General features: G+C 38.5%; 1 protein-coding gene across 2 annotated transcripts in view; it reads left to right on the top strand.

Annotated features, from left to right (window-relative positions):
* Positions 1 to 26,112, top strand: part of WWC3 (WWC family member 3) — a 96,328-nt gene that overhangs the window by 13,857 nt on the left and 56,359 nt on the right. For both annotated transcript variants that reach the window (XM_021527756.2, XM_077781588.1), the window contains exon 2: positions 22,688 to 22,797. In XM_021527756.2, coding sequence (XP_021383431.2) covers positions 22,688 to 22,797 — 110 coding nt within the window. The remainder of the gene's footprint in view (positions 1 to 22,687; positions 22,798 to 26,112) is intronic.

A 26,112-nucleotide genomic window follows, 5' to 3' on the forward strand; every position in this document is an offset into this window, starting at 1 on the left:
TATGGGTAGTGTCCTGACTGTGGAAATTTTCTCCTACCCTCTAGTCCTTGAATACGGTTCTTTAAAATGCAAGTCTTTTGCGATCCTGTGTTCATTTCTTCTGTCTTTTGCCTTGTTATATATGTGCTCAGAAGCTTATTTTTCAAAGTGGATGAAAATTTTAATACTAATACACATATCCAGAAATTTCTAGGTTTTCTGTAAAGAAAAAAACCAGATGTTATACAGACTAATAAGCATTAATACTAATATTAATGTAATATTAGTGACATTAGTATTAATAGGATTTTAGAAGTGACTTAGTTCCCCTTTACTGTGATTTCTTTCTCAAATTAGGAATACTTTTTTTCTCCCCATTAGTGAAGATGGTCAGTTGTCCAGATATTTACAGAATAATTTCAAAATAGTTGTGAGAGCACTTCAGTTAAAGAATATTTGACTGTTTTAAGGTACTACACTTGGTAGAATTTAAAACACATGGGCTTTGTTGTGTTTTTGGGGTTTAGGTGTTTGGGGTTTTGTTTCTTTTTAGAAGATGGAACTCTTGGTATGAATAGAGTGCTAATACAGAAGATTTTCTTCCTTGAGTCCACGTTATACTCATTTTATATACTCTGTGTATGCAAGGCAGGCACACTTTTAAAATGTTGTTTGGTTTTTTTTTTTTTTTTTCATGGCAAAAATAGCTTGCAGCTTATTGAAAAACAAGGCAGACCTGTGCCTCAAAATCCAAATGAAACTGCTGCTTGGATGAGGCTCTAAAGAGGGCATTTATATGTTGTGGAATGAATGGCATGCCTGCGCTAACTCCCGCAGGCCGGATATTTCCAAGGTATGCACTTTTTCCCCTTTGGATCTGAAGGTTTCTCCCTTGGCAAGGTCTGAAGGACCCCTGGCCTTTGTGGGGAGGATGAGGTGGGGAGTGAGGGCTGGCAGGGGAAAAGTAAAATGTGCAAAGTGATTGTATGTATGTGATGCTTTTTTTATTATTTTCCACCCAGACTGCCCTTCTTGTGCTTTGTGAGCTTGTGTTGTTTTTCTAATCATTGTTCTTTGAACAGTGTAGTTAGGAATTTCCTGTTCACGTTTTACTACAATAGTTTGTTTAAAATGATAGACCGCAGTCTTTCCTGACCTAAAACTAGACTAGCCTTGAATGTCGAAAAGAAGTTGGACAAATAAAGAGGATAGGCTGTATTTGCTTATGTCATGGAGAGAGGCCTTTTAACCATGGTCTCAGTTGTATCAAATACCACAAGTCATGTTTCTTAAATATTTATTAAGACAAATAAACATAGTTATTGTATGAACTGGCAGGTCTCCAAATTTCTGTCTCTTTGATTCTCATGGGTGGGTTGCTTTTAATCAGGAGAAGTATTATTTAGTGAAGACTGATATCTACTGGATTACTGAATCCAGCCATAGCTCAGTTTTCTCCTTTGTTTTGTTTCATTTTTAAAGTGCAACAAAATAAGCCTCAGGAAAGTTGAAGTTTTAAAATACTAAGCAGCAACTTTTGGGTAATACCTTGGGTACCTGTGATAAGGAAAGTTTAGTATAGTCTTTGTATGTACTGCCATATGTTTGCTTTCAGATTTTGGAGGAAAAAAAAATCTCCTAGGCCCAGCAGTGTTAGATATACAATGAATTGCAATATCCTTATTATACAATTTAAGTTTATTTAGAGCAGCTTCCTTGTATAACCCTGCTATCCTGTGTCAATAGTGCTCACCTATAATGATGGAACAGTACAGGTAATAAGGCTATTAATTTTTATTCAGAAAGAGATAAAATTTCAGTATTAAAAGCAATATATGACCTTGACTTTGGGCTTCTATTATACAGAAAAATACTATATCATAAATTATATTATTGTGTATGTATTATTGTGTGGCACAAAAATTTTATTCTGTTTTGGAGCAATGGCATATTGAGCTGTGTGAGTTGGGTACTGAAGTAATCAGCAACAAGTGTCAAGCTCATGAATATACAGTTTATACATTGCACTTGGGTATTTTTAATGCAAGATTGGCTGTGACCATGTGCATGTGAAATTATGGTAAACCTGCTAAATCACTTTTAGATGGGAGATGTCAGATTTGTAAGGTTGTGGAGTCTCTAGCTGATATGACACACAGGCATGTAATTACAAGGGTGTTGCCAGTTAAAATACTCAGCTGCTATGGTATTTCCAGCTTAGCATCTAACTTTGTTCCACCCAGCAAATAGTCACATAAATAGGACTAGCTGTGGATTTTTAAAGGAAATATTTAATGTATTTTTAAAGAAAATAACATTTGGAAGGAAAAATATTTGGGTAGCTTGTCTAGGGTAGGGCAGGGAGATGCCTTGTGGGGTACAGAATTTGATGTGCTGAAGAAGCTCTCAGTAGATGTTATATGGAAAATGTTACCATGTATAGAAATCGGGTATTTTCGTGAGTACCGGAACTGGTGAAGCTTGGTTTCCTGTGGGTTGGAGTCTTAGAACTGATTGACTTTGGAGTCTGGGAAGGTGAAAGTTCTCTTGGATGCTTTTTGCCTTTTGTTTGGGCTATTTGCATTCACTTGCTCCTGAGCAGATTTTCTGACACCTGGTTAGGTGTGAACATGTGTTTCTCACTTTCCATCAGACCACCTATTTCCATAAGCTTTCATAGGTATTTGAATTATGTAGGGAGTTTCCCTAAAATCTGAAAACTCATCAATAGTAAAAACCCCAAATAGACTTAAGTCTATTAATTGTGTTATTAATAAAAATCACATTTCCATCTTTTTATAGGAGATGGGACTATGAGCCCTTGATTTCTTTTTTTTTTTTAATGACTCTGTTGGCTAATTTTTAGTAGCCAGTTTTGTTTGAAAATTGAGCCAATTCCTAAAAAACGAGTGATGCCTTTACCTATTAAATGGTAGAAATACATTTTGAGATTAGTGTGCCAGATTTTGTGGTACAGACTTGGACTTTAATCATTCTGTGTGTATGTGCAGTGGATGCACTATTCATGCACAGATGAAACAAAGCATTAGATTTAATTTTCCAGTGTAGCTGTTAGGCTGTGCTTTTACGTTTGTTTTCCTATATGCATGAGCAAAAAGTGTTATCTTGACTAGAGAGTCCTGCTGAAGGTCTATAATTGAGATTCCTGCTGTTAATGTACCTCCTGGAACTGTTAGCAGTTGTGGTTTTTCTTCATAAGTATCAGAGATGTATTGTGTGAAATACTATCAAGGGCAGTGAGTGCCATTGGTTTCACTGTCAGTAAAAATTGTTTTCTTTGGTTTTGACCTTCATGAAGCACAGGTTTTTCTACCTAGAAAAGCTCAGTAAGTTAAGATGTGAGTAAACAGGGCCCTCAATCTTCCATATGAATGCTTTTTGTGTAGCAATACAGGTGAGTAGTTTATTCCACTAGATGAAGTAAGTGAGGTGAATAAGGTGAGTAAGCAATTTCATTATGAGATGCTGTCAGTTGTGTCTAAATGCTATGTTGCAGATTTGGCTCATGCTTTGAGCTGGTTGTGAGCCAGTGGCTGTGGTTAATTCATCACTAGACCTGAGCTAACAAGCCCTGTGTAGGCTAGGTTATATTAGATGGAGCTCTGTGCCACACTGAAGTTAGCTGGAAGTTGTGCTCATGGGAGCAACGGCAAAGCTACTTTGAGTCTGCTGGAAACATCCTGTGTAGACAAATGTAGAAGTGTTTGTGTAAGGTAAATAATATATAATATGAATTTACAGTACCTTTACTGTAATGTTGCTTTCTTTACAGAAGTCAGTTAATATTATTTTGTGTAGAGCTGTAGCCTCTAGGTATTTCTTCTGGGGTTGTATTTGTAAATAATGCATAAAATCTGTACTATCATAGGATGTATCACCAGTGTTAAATGGATTGATAATGTACTGCCTCTTGATTTGCAGTGGTACAGCATTTTACATATAATAAAGTTATCTTAAGCAAATATCTTTGGCATAAAGCCATGACTTCATGAATATTTCTAATATGATTCAATCACTTGGAAGTCTAAGTTGAATCTTCCCACTCTTGCACCCTGAAAGGAGCTGCAGGAGCACGTGCCATGATGCAGCACAGTGATGCTGCTGTGGTGCTCATAGAGATGCTGCTGGAGCTCATCATCCTTCTGTAGAACAGGCTGGCTGTGGCTCTGGAGGGCTTAGATTGCTCCCAGTACTGTGAGAAGGCATTTATATGCTTATAGGAAAGAAAAATGCCAGAGAAGAAAATGGAGACAGTACTAAGAAAGTGTTTTTGTCATTGTTTGGATATTTATATATTGTGTACAGTCAAAATTTACACTTAAAAAAGCTTGCAGTTGGCAACAATGTAAAGGGAACAGTATACTCTGTGCCATTAATATGTGTGTGCATGGTAGAGCACATGTCTGATCTAAAAGGTGCATTTGAGAATGCTTTTGTAGTTCTCTTGTTTTGGAAATTGAAGATCAAAGCAAGGTAGGTTCAAAATAACATAACAATGTGCTGGGCTTAATTGTACAAAATATATGAGGATGAACTGTTACTGAGGGCAAGACAAGTTCATTTTCATGGTCACTTTTGAGAGAATCAAGAAATTATTTTTATGGTGGATCTCTGAAGGCAATGATTTCTTTTTTTCTTCTCAACATTGATTTTGAGAGATGCTAAAAATTGCTGGAAGAACTTGTCCATTGTTACAATATATTTAATACCTATTAAATTAAACCATGTGTTAGAATAAGCTACTATTTAAAATGGCATTTGTGTAATTAGTTTTCCTTTTTAATATCAATTAGAGTCCATTAACTTTTTTTTTACTTTTATGCTGTTCTTGGATTGCATAAGTTATGAAATTGTTTTGGCTCAGTTGTCAATAAATTATGTGTTATCCTTTTAAGTATTCTGAATTTGTATTATGTCAACAGCAATGTTATCCTGTCCTCTGCTTCTGTCAGCACTCATTTTCTACAAAGAAGAAAAATGTCCCTTTTATGTGTTTGCTGGAATTTTGAGAAATGCAGATTACTCAATCAGTGGAAATGTGTGTTTGTGCATGGTTATCTGCCCTCAGCATCGCTTTAGTGCCACCCCTGGAAGCAGTGTGATCCAGAGGTGTCTCAGGGAATTGATACATTTGCATGGTTCTCTCTTTAGAGAGTTTGGGCTTTGGTTTGTGGGGAGTGGGTCAGATTGGTATTCTTGCCCAAATCAGTATTCCACTTGAGACTTGACTGGTGTCTTAAATTGGTGTATTTGTTAATGCTTCTTTGTTGAGAGGAGTTAGGGAAAATTGTCTCTGTAAAACTAATTTTTGAAGAAATTAGAATCATTAAGTCATTGTGAGTAACATGATTGCTCAATATATGGCCAGAGGGTAGGAGGGGACCTAGACCAGTCATATCTGTAGAATTCAGGCTTTCACTGACAAGCAGCACAGCAACAGGGTTTAACTGGCTGTGCAGTGATGTTCCTTGCCTCAGAAGGCTGTTGTGAAAACCAAATAAAGATGACTGGATAGGCTGAGAAGACTTGCTGCTGGATGGTTGTTAGAAACACCTTATCAGTAGCATGGGGGAGGAATGGATTTAATGCAATATGATAATAATTTATTTAACTGGTGATATTTTCATTATATTCTGAGCAGAATTTGAAGGCAAAATTGTCAGGGGAGTGAACTTGAGGACATAAAAAAATTTAGGTCCTTCAACTACTGTGAAGAGTAGGGAAGGGATGGACATTTGCTCATCTTACAGCTTCTGTCTTTAGTAGTTCCTTGTTGTGCTGTGGCAGTATGAATTCAAAAAATCAAATCCTGTGAATAAGAGTCCTGTGGATTTAATGCTGGGACGAGCAGAGAGTGGCTACGTATGTAAGCATCTGGGTTCACTTATGGGGAAGTAGGGTGTGCAGAAGGAAGCTAGACGAAGGGTGATGGCAGAAGAAAGGCTTTCCTGGCAGCAGCAGTCTAGGAAATGGTGAGAAAATATCTTCAAATTATTCAGTTGTGGCATAAACTACAGGATGAGGGAGGAAAGAGGGACTGCTCCTGTTTCTTTTTCCACAGCTGTCTTGGAGAGGCTTTCTTCTTGCTTAATAGATAATGGTGAAAGATTTTTAGAAAATGACAGAACATGTAATTGTTTGGAGAAGGGAATGTAAGAGTCATTACCATATTTTTCTGGGATTTCCCTGTCAGGCTTGTATGCTGCCTTCCCATGCGCCATAGTTTCCCTTTCAGTTCACTCAGGTTTCCTAATAGCATTTGAGAAGTTGGTGGTAAGTTTTGAAGTCCTGCTCTGTTAAACACACTTGAGTCACACATTTTTCAGCACACATCTGGAATAGCAGTTGTGGTTCAGTTTTCTTCATGCCCTCCTTTTACTGAATATCGTGAAGCATTGCTCATCAGCCCAGCTAAGCGAGCAGGCTTAGAACACTTCTGAAAACGGTGGATTTTTTTTTCTTTTTTGGGCTGCTCAGAGATTGAGTCAGTGGGTCTTTCAGTAACTGGAAATAGCTAGTATTGTCGGAAAAAGTTTGTTACCCATCTAAAATTTTGCTGATGAGCTCCTAAGTCTAGTAGACAGTCCTGCCTACCATCCTCACTTCAGAGACTGGTTAGCGCTCTTGCATGTAAATAGTTTTGAAGAAAATAGGTGCATTGGAGTTAAAGGAATTGAAACTTTATATGCTTCCTCAGCTAGTAACACAGAAGGCTGTCAAATGCAGGGAACAGTTACTCTGACAAGATTTTGCATAACTTCTGTGAGCAGATAATTTTCTGTATTTTGAGTAAAGGAAACATATGTTCCTTCTGCTAGAACTTAGAATTCTAATATGTCAGACATAAACCGTGTTTCTCTTCTGAATGCATCTGTCCAACTGGCTTGTTACTTAGTAACAGACAAACCTCATGGAAATGCAGATGCTTTTTTTAACCTAATTCAGTTTTTTTCTGATGTTCATTTAATCCGTATTTCTTATGTCTTTGTGGTTTTTCTGTGGCTGCATGTGAGCAAGTGCTTTCTGTATTAAAGATAGACCTAATCTTATATGAGTAAAAGAAGAGAGGCTGGGAAGAGATTTAAATTGTAATTACTATGGAAAAATAGTATTTAGTGAGTATATAGTTGAGGATATGACTCAAAACACAGTAGCTTGTTTCATTTGCACACTTTTTTTTACTGATTGGTTGGTCAGTCAATCATTTAATGTATTTTAATAGTTAATTACCTTCATGAATATCTAGTTATTTCCTGTGCAGCTCTGGTGTTTGTGTTTATTTGGTATTTTTTTAACAGTGTTAATGGATAAATTTATTCATGAGTTGATTCCCAAACATGTTATCTGTATTATTATCTTATATTGTTAGGTCTTAATGTTTCATGAGCAAAGAAGGAAGTGTTCGTATTGGAGGGTGCTCTTCCAGGGGGCTACAGTACCACTGTCTAGCAGTGGATATTCAGAGCTGCTTTTGAGGTTTTAGTTTTTCATTTGCTGTGTACTTGAGTTTCTCAGAAACTTTTAAAATAGGCTGTGTTATTCTTCCAAACTTTAGAAGGCTCTTTAAGGTATGGATCCTGGTGCCTCAGTCTTTTCTTCCTGAGAAGTTTTTGTGATGCATCTGTGTGTTTTTTCATATTTATTAAAATTGCATAGCCAAGCATAGACCAAGCATTGTAAAATGCCAGAATTTGTGTCTGCATCATGTTGTGAAACTGTCTTTATGTGGCTGTTCTGATTTTTATCTGGGTGAGATTTTTAGTTCTTCTTTATTCCCCTCACACCCCAACCTGAGTGAGGCTTAGTGGTAGTTTGTTATGAATAGTAGATCTTGCTCACCTCATGCCTTTTCTACATTGCCTCTCTGCTCATATGATAGCAAAATAAACTCCATTCAGGATGTATGGGACCCCCCTATAAATAGCTTCTTTCCCCTTTCTCCATTATTTATTTTGAAGTTCTGGTGAATTGAAGCATACCTACTATTAGTTTACTGTCTGGTCAGATGAGTGTTAGAAATAGCTGTGCTATGGAGTGATGGGATTGTGCAGTTTAGGGCAGCAGGGATCTCTCCAGTTCAGTGGTACCAAACTGTTAATCCAGCTTTCATACAAAACTGCAGGTGGGATTTATGGTATAGTTGGAGTGGAGAGCACAGAAGAGAACAGAGCCATGTGCAGTCTCAGAGCTTTCCATCCCCCTCCAGCCAGATAGGCTGTGGCCTGTTCACACTGCTGCTGGTCAGTCCCTTCTGCTTGAGCTCTGCTGTTAACTTTTTCCTTGTGTATCCTACTTCTCTGTCTGTGCTTCCTTGGCTCATTCAATACTTTCTGACTGTCACCGCCTCTTCTTTCAGCGCCTGGTTCCCATTGTATCCTTTTGTATCCCTTTGTATCTGCTTCCTTTTTTCCCCTCCGTGATGTTCAGGTGCTAACAGGGGTTGTATTTAGACTGGAAGGAAAAACCGACTTCCTAGCTGTCCCTGGAAGGAGCGGGGTTGTACTGTAATTGTTTTTCTGGAGCTGCTTGCTCTTTGCAAAAAAAGAGGACCAATCCTCTTGGATATCCTGGAACACTAGAGGTGTGTGGCTAAGAGAGATCCTAAGAAGCTGGAATGTGTTCAGTGGAGATGAAATCTGCAAAGACCCGAGCTTCCATATTTCACAGAGTTATTACGAGCATCTGCAACAATATTCCCCTCTTCAACTCCCTTGTACCTTCACCAGACTCGAATGTTATTCCTTGTGAATAGTAGGATACCTACAGAATTTGGGTCCAAGGGTTAGCAGTGCTGAGATTATCCAGGAGACTGATATTAGAGCCAGCGGGGTGGGGAGGGACGGGACAGCATTTTTCCTGTGCTTCATTGTTTCAACAGGCAGAGCTGTTTTAATTGACTGTTACAAGAGATGAGAAGGAGGCACACCCTCAGGACGGAGAACTTCAGCCAAGGCAGCTCTACTCTAGCAGAATAGAAAGCAATAAAAAAAATGCCTACTAATGAGGGAATACCTAACGAAACATACCAGACTTCCTAATGAATGGGTGGCACTGCTTTATAGTAATGTGCAGATGATACAACATCATATTGCAGCAGACTTTAGATTCCTGCTACTTTTTGGTTGTTGATACTCAGTGCTTCCAGATAAAGAATGTAGATGTTTATTCTGCAATGTACATTTTTTCAGTATTTACAAACACTTCTTTTGTCACTGTGGAAGGTATGCTCTAGGTCACCTATGAGGCTGGGCTAGATGCAATGATTACCAGCTGAAGTTTTGTGGCTTGTAGTATGCAGGAGTTGAATTAGATAATGACAGTGACTTTCTGACCTTGAAATATGGACCAGTGGGGCCACTCTGTGCTGCTATGGTGGAAGTCAGGGGCTTCCTGTGGCTGAGTTCCTCAAAGGCTCAGGGCAGGGAGGGAGGGAGCTGAAGCTGTCTTTCTACAGCTCTTAAGCTTTGCTTCCTAGTAGTGGAGTTGCTTTTGGATATGGGGAACTGAGCACTGTGCACTGAAAATATCTGCGTTTACTAACTGCAAAGGAATGCATAAATATAGAAAAATATGCCAGTACAGCCTATTCCCAAAATATCTTACTATGTGCAAGGGACCTTTGGGTGAGCAACTTCCAAAAGGAGATTTTGGAAGAGATACCTCCCACTTCTAGAGAGACTTGTCATTTACAAATGATAATAATAATAATGCAAACCACAGAAGTCAGTTTCCTGAGCTGCTGTAAATGTGTGTTTTTAACACTCCTTTTCTAACACAAATGTAGGAAGCTGGCAAAGTAGCTATTTCAGTGCTCTAGAAAAGTTTAAAGTGAAATAATCTAAGGAAACGGAAGCCTCTATTCTTAACCTTCTCTGTCATGGGAGATGGGACGGAAGAAAAGGAGGCCTTCTACTGCTGAAGTCTCTTCAATGTCTTACCATAAATTTAATCAGATTTTCACTGCTGTTTTAATGAAGAGGTATTTGTTGATGATCAGTTATGTTCAAGTTAAAATCACTGTAGGTTTGATGGCATGGTCAGTCTTCTATAATTGTGCTTTTTCTCCTACTTACTGGTTTACTTTCCAATTTTCTCATATATGTGAAATTTTATACTGTAAAATAACTCTGTTAGGTCTCCTGATTATGTTTGGAAAATAAGACATGCTTTAAGCACAGTTACCTTTATTTTTAGACCATTTCTAATATCTTATAGGTAATCATTAACTGTTTTTGTAATTCCACTTAAAATATGGATGTTTGTAATAAATGAGTAGATTGAGGATGCTAACATATACAGTAGTCACTAATGACTTGTCCATCACCGCTTGTAGGCAGCTGAAAGATGCATCCATTTATGCTTGACTAAGGGTCTGTTACTTCTGGAAGAGTGGAAAAACTTTAAGTAATGAGGTGATTGCTGTAGATCAGTGCTCGTGAGAAATGGACTCTGAAACCCAAAAGCATCAATGATCATGTTAACATATTTCCACTTCAGTTGCTTAGTGCTACGTCAGGCTTAGTAACTGTTCAGGCAAGTGATTGAAATGGTGCCCTTGGATGCAGTGTGTGTGTCACATTAGTTGCACTCTTTCACCCTCATGTAAAGTATTGCTTTATTAATGTAGTTTAGAAGTTTAAGAAGAGGAGCAGTCTGGAAAGCCTTCCTTGAAGATCTGCAGTGCAGTTTGGGCAGGAGGCTGCTGCAGTGCAGTGTAATGTCCTCTCTGGTTGTAGGCTTCCCTCCATGCCCATGGGCACCCACTCCACTGAAAGGGGCTTGAAGCCAGAGCTGTGGCCTTTTAGAAGGCAGAAATTCTCTGCTTTACAGGCAAAGTCAGTACAGCTCAGCAGCATGTTAGAGGACATAACAGATATGGTACAAAAGAGTCCATAAAATTTCCAGGAATGTGATAATTGAACATGTTTGAGAAATGCCATATGTGGTACTTTTAGGAAAAACACAGGATGAATATAACACGTTTTCAAGTGTGTTGGAAGACGAGGAGAAAAGCTGTTTTGAAAGATTAAATGAGAAACTCTTGTCGTAAATTTCTAATATTAGCTGGCATTGTGGACTTTTCTGGGTGTGAGGCCTTTGTTTACTATTTTACCTCACAATTTGTTTTGAATAGGATGTATGTGAAGTCATGGTATACATATTCTTTTGGCACTTATCTACACATCACTTTGTTCCAAGACTTGAAAAGAATGGTCTCTTGAATATGTATTTTTCCAACTGTTTTTTTTTATACTCAGGCCAGTTGCATTTACTTTTTCCTTCCATTGTTTGTCAGTTTCTGCTTAATTTCTCTAGAAATGGTTTCTGATGACTTTTAACATACATTTTCTTTTTTATTAATATAATTGAATAATACTTATTGGAAAATAATTCCAGTAAAACTTAATTGAATATACTCCAAGTATAGTAATTTTTTTTGAGGATTGAGGTTTAAAATATTTTAAAACATCAGATTAACTAAATTTTCACTGAGAGTAGTGCTAGGCTTGTTTGTGCCTATAGGCATACAGATGTCTGTTTCTAGTGTCATTAAACTTCAATTTACCTGTAGGGGAACATTAGCTATAGGCTTTTCTAAAACATTGTTTTTTTCAGACTACAGAAATAAAAAAAAAATCAAAAAATCTCTTTAGCTGATGTTTGTTTGCATGTTTTCAGAATGTTGGACCTTCTTAGTGTATGAGAGAGATTTTCATAGAATCATGGAATATGCTGAGTTGGAAGGGACCCACAAGGATTATTGAGTCCAGCTCTCAGCCTTGCATAGAACTATCTCCAAGAATCACACCGTATGCCCAAGAGTACTGTCCAAATGCTTCTTTTGTCAGGCTTCATGCTGTGACCACTTTCCTGGGCAACCTGTTCAGTGCCCAACCACCCTCTGAGGGAAGAACCTTTTCCTAATATCCAACCTAAACCTCCCCTGATGAAACTTCAGGCCATTCCTTTGGTTTCTGTCACTGGTTGCCACAGGGGATAGATCAGTGCCTGCCATCCTCTTCCCCTTAGGATGAAGCTGTAGACGGCAGTGAGGTCTCCGTCTCCTCCAGGCTGAACAGACCAAGTGCCCACAGTGCTTCTCATATGGCTTCTCCTCAAAGCACTTCACCATCTTTTTTGCTGTCCTTTAGATGCTTGTTAGTATCTTTCTTACATTGCAGCACCCAAAACTGCCCCCAGCACTCAAGATGAAGCCACCCAGGTGCAGAGCAGGACAATGCCCTCCCTTGCCCAGCTGGCCATGCTGTGTCTGATGTCCCTCACGACAGAGTTGGCCCCTCTGGCTGCCCAGGTGCTGCTGACTTATATTCAAGTTGCCATTGACCAGGAGCCCCAGGTCCCTTTCCACAGCACTGCTCCAGCCTCTTGTTCCCCATTCTGTCCATACATACAGAGTTGCCCCATCCCAGCTGCAGAATCTGGCACTTTCCCTTGTTGAACTTCATACAGTTGGTGATTGCCCATCGCTCCTAATTTGTCAAGGCCTCTCTGCAGGGCCTCCCCGTCTTTGAGGGAGTCAGCAGCTCCCCCCGGTTTTGTATTGTCTGTGAACTTGATTGTATCCCTTCCAGTCCTGCATCCATTGGGTCGTAATTGCATATATACTTCAAGACTCTGAAGTTAACCTCTGTGTGTCTCCAACTACTTGTCTTCTAGTCAGCCCAAAGGCTACCAGTTAATATAAGATTTTCTGTGTTGCTAAGACTTGTATAAAGTGGTTTAAAGAGTTCACAAAAATGTTTCACAGTGCTTTCTTTATTGAAGAATGTCTAAGTTAAGCTTCAGTCATTTAACACTTGAATGGTGTTTAGACCATTAAATCAATACATTGTGTGGACAAATCCCTTGTGTTGCACACACATATATATAGTTATTTCCAATCTGGATAATTGGTAAAGAAGAATGATAAATTTAAGAGAGAGGAACACCTTAAACCTTAAAAATATAGCCATTGTAAATGTACAGAAACTTGAATTACCACTGGCTGTTAGAAAGTTGTAGAAAAATCTTTGCTATAATGTTTGGGATAATCATGTAGACATCAAAATTTTGAAGAAAAGTTTAGTCTAGCAAGGTCAGACTTAAAACTAACAAGATAGTTAATGCTGGTGTAATCTTTCTGGATATAGGACACCTGAGGTTAGCAAGAGAACATAGTAGTAGATGGGCAGACAGTTTTGAAGAACTTTAGACTTTTACTTCTTTACTGCACTAGTAAGCAGTACTAGTGATAGCCAACATATTTTAATAAACTGATAGTGAAATTACTGACAATGTAATAGTGAGGTTGTTCTAATCTGTTTTGATGTAAGCTTCGAGCGATCATGCAAGACTCCTCAGGAAGTATTCGACTGCATGATAGTGTCTTGCAGCATATAAGACCATTTTACTTCTTACTAAGATGCAAAGCTTCTTTTGGTACCTCCTTTTGTTCTAACACATGGAGCTTCATGGACTTGAACTTGGAGTTTTATGTTGAATTTTTCTGCTGGGGACCATTTTCCTGTCTGCTACATTTTCTTCCTGCTTTGATGCCTCCTATTCTTGTTCATGTGCAAAATGCTTATTACTTAGAGCTTGCTGGTAAGATCTTGCCAGATGCACTTTTTCACCTTTGCTCGGATGACTTCCATTGGAAAAGTGCAGGTGTTTCCTCCTCATCTAATAGTTGCGTACAGAAGTTGTCACTGGCAGTCGGAAGTGAATAATTTTCTGTGTATAGGCATACACTTATACACAAGCACATACACACTCCTTTGTGTAAAGGTGAAGCACTTATCACCTCTCCCACTGACTCTTCTACACTAGTTTAGTTAACTGATGGGCCAGATTGTGGTCAAATAAGCTGGCTGGAAATTTATATTCTCAAACCAAAGGAATCTTTGCAAAACTAAGGTTACAACTGTCAAGCAGTTTGTTAGGCAGAAGTGAACATAGACATGGGTTTTAGTATATTCTGAGGACATAGAAATCTGGCAGCTGGATGATTTGCTTGTCTCCAAGAGAAGGTAACAGAGTTGTGATTTGCAGGATGAAACAAATAAATGCATAACTATGTTGCCTGGCCTTTACTGACTGGGACCTTGATTATCAATCAGATGTAGTTGGAAAATGCTACTGTGCACAGATTATGGAGAAGTTATAAATGTTGGTTCAGAATCATCAAATGTTGGTTCAGAATCACTGAAACTAGAGCACTTGCTTACTCTAAAGCTGTGCTGTGTCTGGACACATGTAATGTTATCTTAGGCTTCTTACACAAGTGGAAGAATTCAGATTGCTTCTCGAATTTTGAAATTCTCTGTTAAACTTTCTTTATTGTTTTATTCAGGCTTTTGATTCTTATTAATTTGGTATTAGGGTTTTTTTTGGAGTCTAACACATTGCAGAAGTCCTTGAAAAGATCTTGTAAATATTTAGGGACTTTTGAGTAGCACTGGCAAAAGAAAAGTTGTAAATATTTTGCGTGTTACTCTTTCTAGCAAAGAGCATATTCAGTATGAAGGTGGAATTGGAAATCAGTTTTGGAATCACTTTGAAGGTGCAATTTTAAATCAGAAACTATAGTTTCCTAATTTCCCCTCTTTAGCTCTCTTCTCTGCCACACATCCATACTGTTTTCCTCTTACAGTTTATACCCAGGTGTCATTATATACTTTTGTCTTTTTTCTGATCTAGATGTCAAGTCATCCACTGTCCAGTCTGCTTTTCTCCAGCCAGACCCTCCAGCAATTATCTTTGCTCCACTGCTAATCTTAGGATTTGGCTGGAGGCTTTGTACAGTTGCTGGTCAATTCAGGTTATCTATGTGTACACAAACTAAATAAGTTTTAAAGCATTCATAGAGAGTCCTGCTTAACTATTCTGCCCACTTTTTATTGTTTATCCTCTGTAAAAACCACAATAAATTGCAGATACAAAAATAGTTTTCTTAAAAGCATTGACTTTTAACCTGGCTATGATTTTTGAGAAAGGCATTTTCATTGTGTACATGAAATATTTTCAGCAAGTATTTCCCATAATATTTGTGTTCTGATTTTGGATATGGATCATAGCTGCTGTTAAGAAATGGATAGCTGCTGGAAGACTTGGCTGCTTTTGTGGAAGTGTTTCAGCAGCAGTTCCTGAGCAGCCAGACAAGTTAAGTGAGAGCTGCATTTGAACATAGCATTTTATGTTTCAACATACTAAGCCAGTCTTTTTCAGCTGTTTTGGTTTTGGAGATTATGAGAAAGGGTAAAAACAAAAGTATGTTATTTGACCATTGTTGCTTGTTAGTAAAGGTTTAGTTTTTCTAGGGTACTGAAAGGTAAGAGGGTGCTTATAGACAATGCAAGTTGCTATTACTTCTTGTAAGTCAACAAATTGTATAGGTTCTCTCTTACCTGTGTAGCTTTACATACCTTTTACATCACAAAATCTCATTGTTCAGAGTTAAAATTTAAAAAATGGTCTGATAGTGATCACACATTTTCCTCACACTTCAAGATATTGATTTATTCCTGTACAAATGGCTAGCTAGTGCCATCCTGTGCCTTGTGTTTTGCACATTGATTTATGCTGTGTTGGCTTGTGTTATTGTAAATTGAAGCAAATACACTGATTGAACAGTATTAGCACTCTGCTGTCAGTTTATTTGCTGTTGAGAAAAAAAAAGAAAATAATGAAATATAATAATAATAACAACGACATAAATAGATGCAAAATACAGTGTGGTCTTAAAAAGACTGAATTTCAAGTGACCTTTAGAAGAGTTAGTGCTGTTATTTCCTTACTGCAGGGTACCTTTTTTTCTCCCCAAGGGAAATGTATCCCAGCAATGACTCTGTACATGTTACCTTCTTTAAATCTTTGTCCTGAGCATAGAATTTCTTCTATGTAAGTTTCAGTCTGGCCATCTGTATTGTGGATTTATTTTAATGAAGAATTGAGTAGATGTTCAGCGAGTTATTTTATTCAGAGTCTGAGGTTAAATCACATAGTAAAATGAAGACATATAAATTGGATTAAGAAAAAGCTTAAAAGAAGCTTGTATCTTGAAAAGACACATATAGTTTGGTGAACTTTGTTGTACTTTTGACTAAGCAGTTGGTATGTAATTTGCCAAACTTTATTTCAAAATCCAGTTCATTTTTATGACTTGGCTGCTTGCAGAGAGCTGAGTGGATGGAGGACAGATGAGGAGGAAAACCATGGTGTACTCCAGAGTGCTGTGACAGTATATCTGGAGTTCGTGGTGGCATTTGCTGCGAGCAGCCCATGCCCGACTGCCGTGTGCTGCCCGGGGCGAGGCCATGTGGGTCTGACTGTGCCTCTTCTGCCCTGCAGGGGAGGCTGGGCAGTGTGTCCCTGCCGTGTCCCTGCCTTGCTCGGGCAGTGGCTTTGGGCAGTGTGTCCCTTCTGTGTCCTTGCCCTGCTCGAGCAGTGGCTTTGGGCAGTGTGTCCCTGCCCTGCTCGAGCAGTGGCTTTGGGCAGTGTGTGCTGCCCTGCTCGGGGCAGTGGCTTTGGGCAGTGTGTCGCTGCCCTGCTCGAGCAGTGGCTTTGGGCAGTGTGTCACTGCCCTGCTCGGGGCAGTGGCTTTGGGCAGTGTGTCCCTGCCGTGTCCCTGCCCTGCTTGGGCAGTGGCTTTGGGCAGTGTGTCCCTGCCCTGCTCGGGGCAGTGGCTTTGGGCAGTGTGTCCCTGCCCTGCTCGAGCAGTGGCTTTGGGCAGTGTGTGCTGCCCTGCTCGGGGCAGTGGCTTTGGGCAGTGTGTCCCTGCCCTGCTCGGGGCAGTGGCTTTGGGCAGTGTGTCCCTGCCCTGCTCGGGGCAGTGGCTTTGGGCAGTGTGTCACTGCCCTGCTCGGGGCAGTGGCTTTGGGCAGTGTGTCCCTGCCGTGTCCCTGCCCTGCTCGGGCAGTGGCTTTGGGCAGTGTGTCCCTGCCCTGCTCGGGGCAGTGGCTTTGGGCAGTGTGTCCCTGCCCTGCTCGGGGCAGTGGCTTTGGGCAGTGTGTGCTGCCCTGCTCGGGGCAGTGGCTTTGGGCAGTGTGTCCCTGCCCTGCTCGGGGCAGTGGCTGCTGGGGAGTGTGTCCCTGCCCTGCTCGGGGCAGTGGCTTTGGGCAGTGTGTGCTGCCCTGCTCGGGCAGTGGCTTTGGGCAGTGTGTCCCTGCCCTGCTCGGGGCAGTGGCTTTGGGCAGTGTGTGCTGCCCTGCTCGGGGCAGTGGCTTTGGGCAGTGTGTCCCTGCCCTGCTCGGGGCAGTGGCTGCTGGGGAGTGTGTCCCTGCCGTGTCCCTGCCCTGCTCGAGCAGTGGCTTTGGGCAGTTTGTCCCTGCCCTGCTCGGGCAGTGGCTTTGGGCAGTGTGTGCTGCCCTGCTCGGGGCAGTGGCTTTGGGCAGTGTGTCCCTGCCCTGCTCGGGGCAGTGGCTTTGGGCAGTGTGTGCTGCCCTGCTCGGGCAGTGCCTGCTGGGGAGGGCAGCCTGTTCGGAGTCACAGCACAGCTGTGACCCTTCCCTGTCGTGCAGAGACGGTCGTGCTGCCCAGGCCAGAGCTATGGTAGTGGAAGATGTTGAAGAAGTGCCTTCAGGACTGCAGTGTAACTTTTAAAAACAACATGATTACAATCATCCCATTCTCCCCCTCACAGTAAGCAACTCTTCTTACCAGTGTCTGTGAAACAACAACAACAACAAAAAAATCTTCCATTACTTCTCAGTTTCTTTGTTTGGTTTGTTTGGGATTTTTTGGATTTTTTTTCCTCTCTGTGCAGTTGGAGGGAATAAGAACCATGGTACAAGACAAGAGGGTTAGTTGAACTTTGTAACAGTATCTGTAGCTTGAATTCACATTTGAAAGGAGGTAAGAAAAAAACATTGACTGAAAGCTTTAAAGTATGTGCATGATTTCTCATTTTGCCTTTTATCTTTCTTGCCTTGTGACACTTCAATAATATACTTGGCATAGTACTTTCCTGGGAGAAACTATTGCTAGATTTATCAGATTACTAATTCTTTTCTAGTTTTCTTTTCTTTTTCTATTACTCATTTTTAAATTGCATGGTGTTCTTTATATCTCTAATGTGAATTAATGCAGTTTCTTAGTAAATTAGTAATATAGTTTCTGTATCTGCATTTGTCAGGCAAAAACATCTATCCCATTGGATGACAATTCAGACTGAGATCAGGTTTAAGGAAATTTTTCTCCTAGTTGTTTGTGGAGGTGTATCAAATGTTATTAGCTATATTTTGCTGTCGTTGCACCTGACCAAAATCAGAAACAAAATTAAAAACACTGTTGACAGCTGCTGTTCTTGCATTCTTCTCTCTGTCTCCTACAGACAGTGACTTTTGTTCAGAACTTGGTGTTTCTTTTTCATAATTAGCCCTCATGGTTAGTGCTTTTCTCTTAATACATGGCCAGTTTGAAAGGTGGGATGACTGTGTATGTAATTTAGGTTTCTAGGCATTGTTTAAAGGAGGGCAACTAGTTTACAACTAGTAGTGTTTCTGCTTTGGAACACCTTTTCGATTTCCTGTTCAAGATCTTGGAAAAACAGGCTGCATTTGTCTTTATTTAGTTCCTCCCAGGGGAATTTTTACTCAATTAGACCTAGGGAATTCAAGCAGCCAGAGTCCTCTAATGTGGCATCAGGGCCATGGGAAGACTGGGGATCTTATCTAATATTTTCCAAAGCCTTGTGTTTTTAGTGATCTGGTTCTGGTTTTGAAGGTCTTTGTCAATGAAGTTGCCTTACTCTGTCTGTGAAATTGTGGTTTGGAGATTTGAAGTATGTCTTTTCTTTGGACCGAGAAGCTTTGCTTTATTATTTAAAGGTTGAGGTTTTCTGTGAGTTTTTTTTTTTTTTGGGGGGGGGAGGGGGGATGGGGGAAAGAGGGGGTCGAAATTACATGCTGTTAACAATGTATCTGAAGCTGAAAGCACTTTTGAAGGAAATTATCTAAAATGGTGTTTAGCCATTATCTTTTAATGTCTTTTCTTCTCCCCATCCAGTCCCCGCCATGAACTGATGCATTCAAGAAATACTTGTTTTGCTGCCACATATTCAGAAAGCTGTCATAATGTGTTGTGGAATCCTTCTTTGTGTCATGGTGGATAAGGATACAAAATAAGTATGCAAGGAGGAGGAAAAAAAACTAAGTTTAGTCACTTGTTTGGCGTTTTTTTTCAGTTTAATTTCTGTATTCTAACTGTTAAGCTTGGTAATTGATTCAGAGAAAACGTGAATAAAACTTGGGTTTTCAGTTGTGTCTGTTGGATTGCGTGCAAATACCTGGCTTTTATTTCTTCTTAATGAAAACATACAATTTGGGCAGTGTTAGAAGTGACAGATCTGAGGTTCATGACATTGCTCAAAGATTTTTCTCTGGGCTTGATATGCTGGATTTGGATTATGGAAGCTTTCTTATGTGATTCTGTATTTGCTTCTGAAGGGCTTCAGAGTCACAAAAGATTGAGTGTCTAAGGTCTGAAGAGCATCATTACTTTTGGAAAGGATAAAGTGAGTTAATATGCTAAATTTGGGTTTTTGATTAGCCCATATGGAGAATTGTTATTTGTACTTGGTTTGTCCAGTGGCTTCAAAAATTTAATGCTGTAATCTGGTCCCAGAGGATTTTCATCTTCAACTGAAAGTTCAGAACCTTCTTGTCAGTGTCTGCCAGTTGTTTTAGGGGAAACAGAAGGTGATCATGGGTGAGTGTGTTAGTTATTGTTTACTACCGTGATCAGATAAATGCCTTAGTTTTTCTTTACTGTGAATAGCACAATTCAGGATAGCCTGGTTTTTGTTTCACCAAAGATGGCAGCATTTTTGTTTTGTCTTTATCTTTATAGTGCTTTGAAAAGCTTTTGTCTTTATTTCAATACTTTGAAATGTTTTAACATATGTACCTTGTACAATTCTTTATAAAAAAGTAGAAAGGGTCTGTTCTGTTTTATAGAACTTAAGCTAATTAAAAAGAAACCCAGAGGGTAAAACAGCATTTCCAGAAGATACTTAATTTCAGCAGTCAACTGCTGTAATTTGTGGCTGACCTCCAATGTAGATATCTGCATCTCTTCCATTTTGTCTTTGTTATTCTGAAAAAACCTAGTTTCCTTAACTGGCAAGAAACTAATATTTTCCTCAGAGTTGTGCTGCTTAAACCAGGAAGGTATTTTTTCAGTTTACATCATCAAACAGTGCAAAACACAGTCAGAAACTTCCAGTTCTTATTTTTGTGTCTTTGGCTGAAGGTCCAACTACATAGGTATAAATGTGACTGGATTGAGTCAATGTGACATTGTGCTTTGTCTGAAGGGAATCCAATGTGGAGCAACTTTGATTATAGTTTAAAATAAGCAACATCAACTTAATAATGGTCTGAATATCTGGAAGACAGCTTTTTATGTGTTGGGTTTTTTTTTCCCCTACAAGTTTTCCTTCAAAATTATTAATTAAACTGTTCACACATGCTTTTATAACACTGTAATGAAAGCTGGTTAGACCAGATGCATTGGTTTTCTTCAGTCTACCTTTTCCAAAAAGTGAACATTGTCCTTGTTCTGCAAGTCTGAGTCCTGGCAGGATCACAGAGCATTGAATTAAAGTTTTTGTAGTGTGAAAGGTTAGAGTATCATGTGCAGGTTTTACTTATGAATAAAGGGTGAGGGTATGTTTGTGTAACAAGCAAGCAAGTCTCGTAACTCATTCCAAAGAAAATCTTGTCTATAGTGTGGTAATTTAGGAGCTGATGTCTAGACTACTTTGAGAAATTGTAAACATTATGTCTTCAGAACAAGACCATGGGAGTTTAGGAAAAAATGCTGCACTTTGTATGTTTAATATTTGACTGGATTCCAGGGAGAGCAGGAGTATTTTGGCAATATCTAGTCTGCCTGACTGCTAAAGAAATTAATGAGAGTGCTTATGTCAGTTCCTAGTAACATTTTCTTTCTTGAATAGAGCATCTTTGGATTTGCATGATTACATGATGTAAACTACATATTTGTCAGTAATGGAAAATTTTTACTATAAATAGTGGTGCACAAGTTTATGTACATCTTGTTAAACTGTTTATATCTGTTGGAGAATCAGCTAAGTAGGATCAAGCTATTATTTGACCTGAATAGTCTGAATCTTTCTACTTTTGTGCAGTGCTGTTGAAACACAACATTGAAACAAGTAAGGAAGTTTTTAAAATTATTCTACTGCAGTTAATTTTGAACAATGTAATCCCAGTCACTGTAAAATAGTTTCAGGAGGCAGGTAAATGCAGTTTTGCTGTGTGCTGTGTGCAAAGTTTTGTGTTTGTTGGTGATTAAATGGTGTACTTCTACACTATTGGACTAGCTAGAATGTAGCTGTAGTAGTATTTCCATCATTTCAAGTCTTTACCACTGGATTGTTCTGGTTGGTTTTATTTTGGGATGGAAAAGGACTTCCAAGTTCAAAGACAGACATACTTTAGTTCAGACAAAGTTACTCTGCTATATAGGTGTTATCAGATGAAGGGCAATTACGAGTCCTAATGGTATCTCCATTCAGCAGTGTATTTGTAAGCATAGTCCAAATCTGGTGTCAGAAAACCTTTATTGGGTATTGCAACATACAAGGGGAAGTACAACAGAGTATAATGCTATAGATTATGCTCAGTTTAAGTCAGTCCCTAAATTAATGCATGTATTTAATATTTGCAAAGTTGTCACCTTGAATTAGAAATGCCTCAACAAATATGTGAGGAAGCTGTTATATCTATATCCCATGTGTAATTGAAATTACTTTGTTAGTAGCTTTTCAGTAAATGAATTTTGTGATAGCTTTTAGAGGAAAACATTATTCTGGGGGTTAAGTAAAAATTAAAATGAACTTTTGGTAATAAACATGATTGGACTGAGTGTAAAGGCCTTTATATTTATATCATTTATTCCTCCAAGTTTTTTATATATCTTGCTGTTCTAGAGCAGTGTTGGTTTAGAGTCTTTCTATATAATATGGAACCGACTACTTTCAGTGTCCTTGCCAACACTGACAAGGCTGTTTCAGTTTTCTGTTACCCACTGATCTATTAAAACTTTGTCTAGCAAGGGCTGTGATATTTTAAGCTGCTAGATAGTAATGCTGTTACTTATTAATTACTATTTCTGGTCTAATTGCTTCAGAATTTTTCAAAGACATTTGTTTGTCTTCTCTTTGAGGGAGAGGAAGTAATGTGAATATGCGTGGACCAAGAGAATATTGTTAATAGTTGGAAATGCATAATTGAAAAGAGGAAGACTGTTATATAGGGCTATCTTGAATTTTGTGGGTTTTTTTGAAGACAAACAATTATGCTACATTGTCACCAGAAAGACATTAAAACCTATAAAGCTTCTAGTAGTTTCAGCAGTGGTGAACTCCAGCTGCACATTTGTGTTCTTTGCAGTATGGGAGAAGAACTAGCAGGACTGCATGCCACTATAATTAAACTGTTATACATAGAAACTAGAGGGGAGAAACTTGTCTTACCTGTTTGAGGAGTATCTGTCAGCATATTTAAATGAAAATGTATTTTGAAACTGTATGTTTGTAATTATCAGCACATTCCTAAGTAGCATAACTAGTTTTTGATCAACTGGTGAAGGTATCTTCAAAACATGTAATTGTAAACTCTGCATCTTTTTGTATTTATTTGTGTTATTTTTATTTTTATAGGATTACAAAGCCTTTGACGTTTGCGGACTGTGTTGGTGATGAGCTTCCTTTAGGATGGGAAACTGTTTACGATCAACAGATTGGAGTTTATTATATGGACCACATAAATCGTGAGTAGATATGTGATTGTTTTGAGGAATGCTAGCAAGCTGGTGTTTACTCTTGCCACTAACTTTGCTTCTTATACCATTTATACAACGCTACAGTGAGAAAATGTATGCAAATAATTTCTTGCAGAATGTGTTTCCTTATCTTTCATATGGGGGCATAATTGTAAATAATTTAATTTTTAAAAAATTTTACAACCTATGATTGAACTATAGTGTATCAAAATATTTTGGTTTGCTTGGTCATACTGTGAAGTGTTAGTAATTTTGTTGTTGCTTTTTGTCATACGTCAGAAAGATCTTTGTGTTATAGTCTTACATTTCCCATTTTTCCAGTCATCCATAGTTCACTCTTCTAGATTGAAAACCAAAATACATTCTGAGAGAAGTGTGCTGATTTTTAAACAGAAGCACTGTGAAGTACATTAATCTCATTCTTGCTTAAGCAGTATATATTTTATGTTTTAATATAGTACAAAATGCTATCAGAAAGACAACAGATGTGCCTTTTGGAAACTAATTTTGAATGCTTTCCCTTTTGGACTATCACTGAGCTTTCTATCATCACTGTGGCACATTTGCCAGTTCTACTTTTAACAAAATGTCTTATCTTTATAGCTTTGTACTGCTGCTGCTGTTACTGTTGTGCTATCATTAAGCTTCTTATCCCATTGAGTGAATGCTTTCAGTACTGTGGGAATTGGCTGTTAATTGGGACTATGTAAAAGAAGAAAGTAGTTACATGGGCTGTCACAGCAATGGTAAATAGTACAATCTGAAAAACCAACCTCAATACTATCTATTTGAAATCTAGTCAATTAAAAAATGCAAGTGTAATAATAATTTTGGGCTTCCAGCCATCATTGGAATTGCTTGTGTATTGTGGTTTCACAATTACTTTAAAAAACCTAAACAACAGAATAACAAATGTTCCCATGGTATTGTTTGACCTATACAAGTACTTACTTGTTGTGAAATTTAACAAAGATCATTAACTAAATTATAAACTTTAAACAGCTGTTCATACATTAATCATAAGGATAGATAGACAAGAAAATTCAAAGGCAATAAATACAGACTGTTAGATAATTCTTTCAATAACTCTGTGTTTAAAAAAAGTATTAATTTAAGGATTGCTGTCGTGCTAAATTTAGTAAATGTAATAAATTTAATAAATTTAATAGAAATTTAATAAGAAGTGAGGATGACATTGGAGTACAGTAATGGAGTGCACTTACACCGAAGTATGTGCATGTCTTAAAAAAATGAAAGTATTGCCAACTCTTTTAAATTTATTTTTTTAATTTGCAGGTGGGTTTAGAGTCCGTGCAGAAAATGAGTAGAAAATGAATTCCTATTGCAATGTTGTGCCTTAAAAAAGCTACTGATAGGCCTCTGTGATAGAAATAACAACCAGCATCACATGCAAAAACAGAGCTTCCCTGTGCTTTTTGAGTTTTGTTATTAGCAGATTTACCACATACTTCAAGTTTGAACTTACAGAAGGGATATTAATCATTGTAGGCATGTAAGAGCTGGCTTGCATTTTTTTCTGTGTAATTGAGAGCAAAAATTGTAGAAGAGAGTCTTTGCAAAGAGCATTTGAGTTCCCAAATGATCAGTGGGTAGACAGAAAGAAAAGATGAATATTAATGGGTCGGGAAAAGTAAAGTTAATCATATTAGGTATGAAATAAAGTTAATGTATGAACAGAGAGATAGAAGTTTCATGCGGGCAGTGCTGAACTGAGTAAAAGGAATCATTCAACAATTAACAGGGTTGCAAAATTGGTCTCTTTCATGATAACTAATTGCTTGCAGCCCACAGATATTATCCTAAATGGTAATTCAACCGTCACAGTAAAATGGGTTTGTCACCCTTAGGCTAATACCAGCAAGATTTATAATAAGAGGGAAGACGGAGTTGGTATTATAGCTGGATAATTATTATTCAGAAATTAGTAGGACATTTGATCCAATTTTTAAACAGTGGGCATCAAAGGTACCAATCAAGACCGCGTAAACTTCCTTTGTAGAACTGAGAGCCAATGAATAGACAGTCATGTGCATCATGAGGTGGTGTCAGACAAGTGGCAGAGATGGTGTAGGAGCTGAAGAAACGTTTTTCTGAAATGAGTATGTCTAAACCACTTGGAATGGCAGCTTCAGCAGAAAACATTTGGATTAACTTTTGTGGCTGACTGGATTAAATTCTTTATGCAGCATTAGAGTTCTATGTTAATTGACAAAACAGTTAGAAGTACTTCAGTGTCAAGAAATACTGTGAGAAAATGCAAGGGATAATTCAGAGAGTCTTTCTGCATTTACACTTACTAGGGACCTCTCATGTTTTGTGCAGTCTCTTAAGCTTTTTGCCCTTGCACCTTTTAAAAGAAAACAGCAATACTTCTGATTTTTTTCTAAGTCTCTTGCTATGTTTGTTTACCCAGGAAGCAAGAAAAAGATTTCTAGGCAATAGTTTTTCATTTAAACTGGAAAAAAACCAAGGAACAGAAGAATCTTCTGTAAATCTCAATGGTGCTTCCAACCCTGATCTCCATCTTGTTCTGTAAATTCAGTACTTTGTTGACACCCTTACTAAGCTGCTCTTGGCTGTTATCCAACCATTGCTCAAAAACCTTGGCGGTTGCCAGCCACAGAATTCCTTTCCCTCCTCCTCAGAGTCTTGGGAGCCTTTGAAGTCTCCTCTAAGCAGTTGGGCATTCCCCAGTGAGGGAATAATATATTCTCTGCATTTGTCTGGGACTGTTCTTGAGTTACTATAGTGGGGTTTTTTTAATTGGTTGTAAAGAAATGAAGGAAGTTAATTTTATCATACAATGTAGTTTTAGTCTTGTTATGTGGCAAACTTGTTTAGAAATCCAGGGCAAAGTTTCATAAACCAGAAAAAAGCAGAGCTTCCCATGCACTAAAGAAGTTTTCTACCTCCAGTGAATGCTGCTAGCTTTTCAGAAGTCTTCTGAAATAATTCTGTGAGAGATGCAGTGCCCTGAACTATAGGATCTCAGAAGTTTAATGTGTAATAGAATGTAACACCTTAGCCTGGGCTGTTTATTGAGATTAGAACTAATAATTTACCATTCAAAGACAAAAACGGAATCCTAGTAAGCCTATCTGTTTTATAAATATTTACTGTTTTCTCATTGTTTCCATGAGGGTTTAGCAGTCTTAGGAATATTAAAATTTTCACAGGTTTCAGGGGTACTTACGGACACATGAGGTAGCAGTGGAAATTGAAATGCCCTCAGTGAAGGGTGGGCAGCAGTAAGAATTCTTGTTTTCTTCTGCTTGCCCTCCA

The sequence above is a fragment of the Lonchura striata genome, chromosome 2, assembly GCF_046129695.1.
Source record: "Lonchura striata isolate bLonStr1 chromosome 2, bLonStr1.mat, whole genome shotgun sequence".
NCBI classification, from domain to species: Eukaryota; Metazoa; Chordata; class Aves; order Passeriformes; family Estrildidae; genus Lonchura; species Lonchura striata.